At 45.0% G+C, this 2,418-nt stretch overlaps 1 protein-coding gene across 1 annotated transcript; it reads right to left on the reverse strand.

Annotated features, from left to right (window-relative positions):
* Positions 1-520: 520 nt before the first annotated feature.
* LOC141687944 (uncharacterized) lies at positions 521-1,006 on the reverse strand. Its single transcript, XM_074492865.1, has one exon. It carries the CDS (start codon positions 1,004-1,006, stop codon positions 521-523), a length of 486 nt encoding a protein of 161 aa, XP_074348966.1.
* Positions 1,007-2,418: the final 1,412 nt, after the last annotated feature.

Consider the following 2,418-nt stretch of genomic DNA (forward strand, 5'->3'; position numbering starts at 1 on the left):
TTAAGGCATACATCGTTGAGGTCGGTGAAGTCGATGCACATCCTCCACTTCTTATTGGCTTTCTTGACCATCACGGGGTAAGCCAACCATTTAGGGAATTGTACTTCCTCGATAAATCCAGCCTCAAGGAGCTTCTTAACCTCCTGCTTAATGGCTTCCAACCTATCTGGTGCATATGTTCTTTTCTTCTGCCGCATGACTTTTCGAATTGAATCGATGTCCAGCTTGTGAGTTGTTAGGTTAGGGTCGATCTCAGGCATGTCGACCGTTGTCCAAACAAACACATCATTATTCTTTTGTAGGAACTTTTTCAATTGGTCCGTCAGGGGTTTTCACAAGGATGCTCCAATATAGGTGACCTTATCAAGGTCTAATGGGTCTAAGGGAATTGGGACCAAGTCCTCAGCTGGCTTCTCTCGTCACTCATCATTCTCTCGGACATCCATGTCTTCTATTGGGAGAACCTGCCCTCAGTTCTGTCAAGCTTAAGCGCTGCTACATAGCAACTTTGGGCCATTTTCTAATCTCCTTTATCCTCTACGATGCCGTTTCTGGTTGGGAACTTGAGTACCATATGGTAGGTTGATGGCACAGCCTTGAACACGTATATCCATATTCTCCCCATGATTACGTTGTAGATAGAGGCTGTCTTGATAATCTGGAAGTTTAGCATTTTTGTGGCCTCTCTGGCCTCTTCTCCAATAGTCATGTAGAGTCGGATTGCTTCTTTTACTTGACATTCAACTTCGTTAAACCCGTAAATGGGTGCATCAGAGGGGGTCAGCTGGGAGTCCGTGTACCCCATCCTCAGAAATGTGTCATAGAACAGAATGTCTACGGAAGCTGCGGTGTCAACCAGGACCCATTTGACAAGACAATTCCCAATTATCGGGGTGATAACTAGGGGATCATCCTGAAGGAATTTTAAATCGTCAAGGTCGGGGTCGCCGAATTTAAGTGTCATCTCAGCCTTAACACGCTTGGGTACATCTCCGACTATACTCATCACTTATTTGGAATAAGCCTTTCGAGAGTTCTTTGTTGTCCCAGCGGCCGTTGGCCCTCCGAAGATCATGTTGATCACTAGCCCTTGGGTTGCGGGTTTCGACCTCTGTTGTTACCCCTTGGTCATCATATCTTTTATGACCTCTGCCATCATCGACCTTGATGAATCTTCCATAATTTCCTCTTCGGGGGAGATACTTGATCTCGTCCTTGAGCTGTCTGCAGACGTTGGTATCATAATCAACGTCCTTTTGGAACCTATAAAATTGGTTCTTGTCTCTCTTCTGGGGGTCTCCCCTTAGTGGATCTAGCCATCTGAAATCCTTATCTTTCTAAGTTTCTATTAGTATTTGGCTTCTTTGCGCGTCCAGCCTTGCATATTCAGTGAACCTTGGCGGTTGATTCTTTTTAGAAGGGTGATAAGAGTTCTTTCCAGTTCGAGGATATTTTTTCTTGGCATCATACTTGGTCCGTCTTCCGCTTCCTGTTGACAGTGGGTTCATTGTTTACCACCATATTCCTCATGCTTTCCTCCACCTTGATGTATTTTCCTACCCTATCTTGGAGTTGTAACATGCTTTCTGGGGGGTGCTTAGCTAGGGACATCTTGAAGAACTCATCTTTAGTCCCTTGCTGCAGTGCTATCATAGCTAACTTGTCGTCAAGATCTGGGACCTTCAAGGCTTCTTTTGTGAAACGATTCAGGTAGTCTCTTAGGGATTTCCTCACTCCTTGAACAATTCCTATGAGAGAGGCTGGACTTTTCTCATGCACCCTGCCACTAATGAATGTTTGATAAAGGCTTGGCTTAGTACTCTAAAAGACCCAATTGAGTTAGGGGTAGACGGTTGCACCACTTTTGAGCCATACCAGATAGAATTTGGGGAAAGGCCCGACACTTGATAGCGTTGTTCATGGGTAGTTGTAACAGGGCATTGGAAAACGTCCTGACATGCTTAGCTGGATTGTCGGTGCCATCATATGCTTTGATGTTGGGCATCTTAAACTTTCTTGATATATGTGCATTCATTATCTCTTTGGTGAATGGTGAAACTGGATCATTAGGATCTCCTAGGGGCAGAAAATCACTTGGATCAGTCCTTGGAATCGCAACCCTTTGTCTTGGTGTTGGACTATCCGGGTCTATGATTGGAGGATAATCCCTTTATATAGCCACATGTGGGGGTCTTGGTGCCTGGTGCATCTCTAGATCACGCTTCATCTTTTGGATCTCAGTTTTATGAGCCCTGATCCTCTCTTGTACATATTGAGGAATCATCCCTTGAGTGCTCTTGGTTGTTGATAACCACTAGGCATTGGCTCCTTACCAACACGCCTCCTCCTTGGAGTGACTTTATCATCCGATGAGTCACAGTCTCTAGCAGACTAGAGTCCAGAGAATTCTCGATTCTC

This window comes from Apium graveolens, chromosome 2 (assembly GCF_009905375.1).
Source record: "Apium graveolens cultivar Ventura chromosome 2, ASM990537v1, whole genome shotgun sequence".
Taxonomy (NCBI): Eukaryota; Viridiplantae; Streptophyta; class Magnoliopsida; order Apiales; family Apiaceae; genus Apium; species Apium graveolens.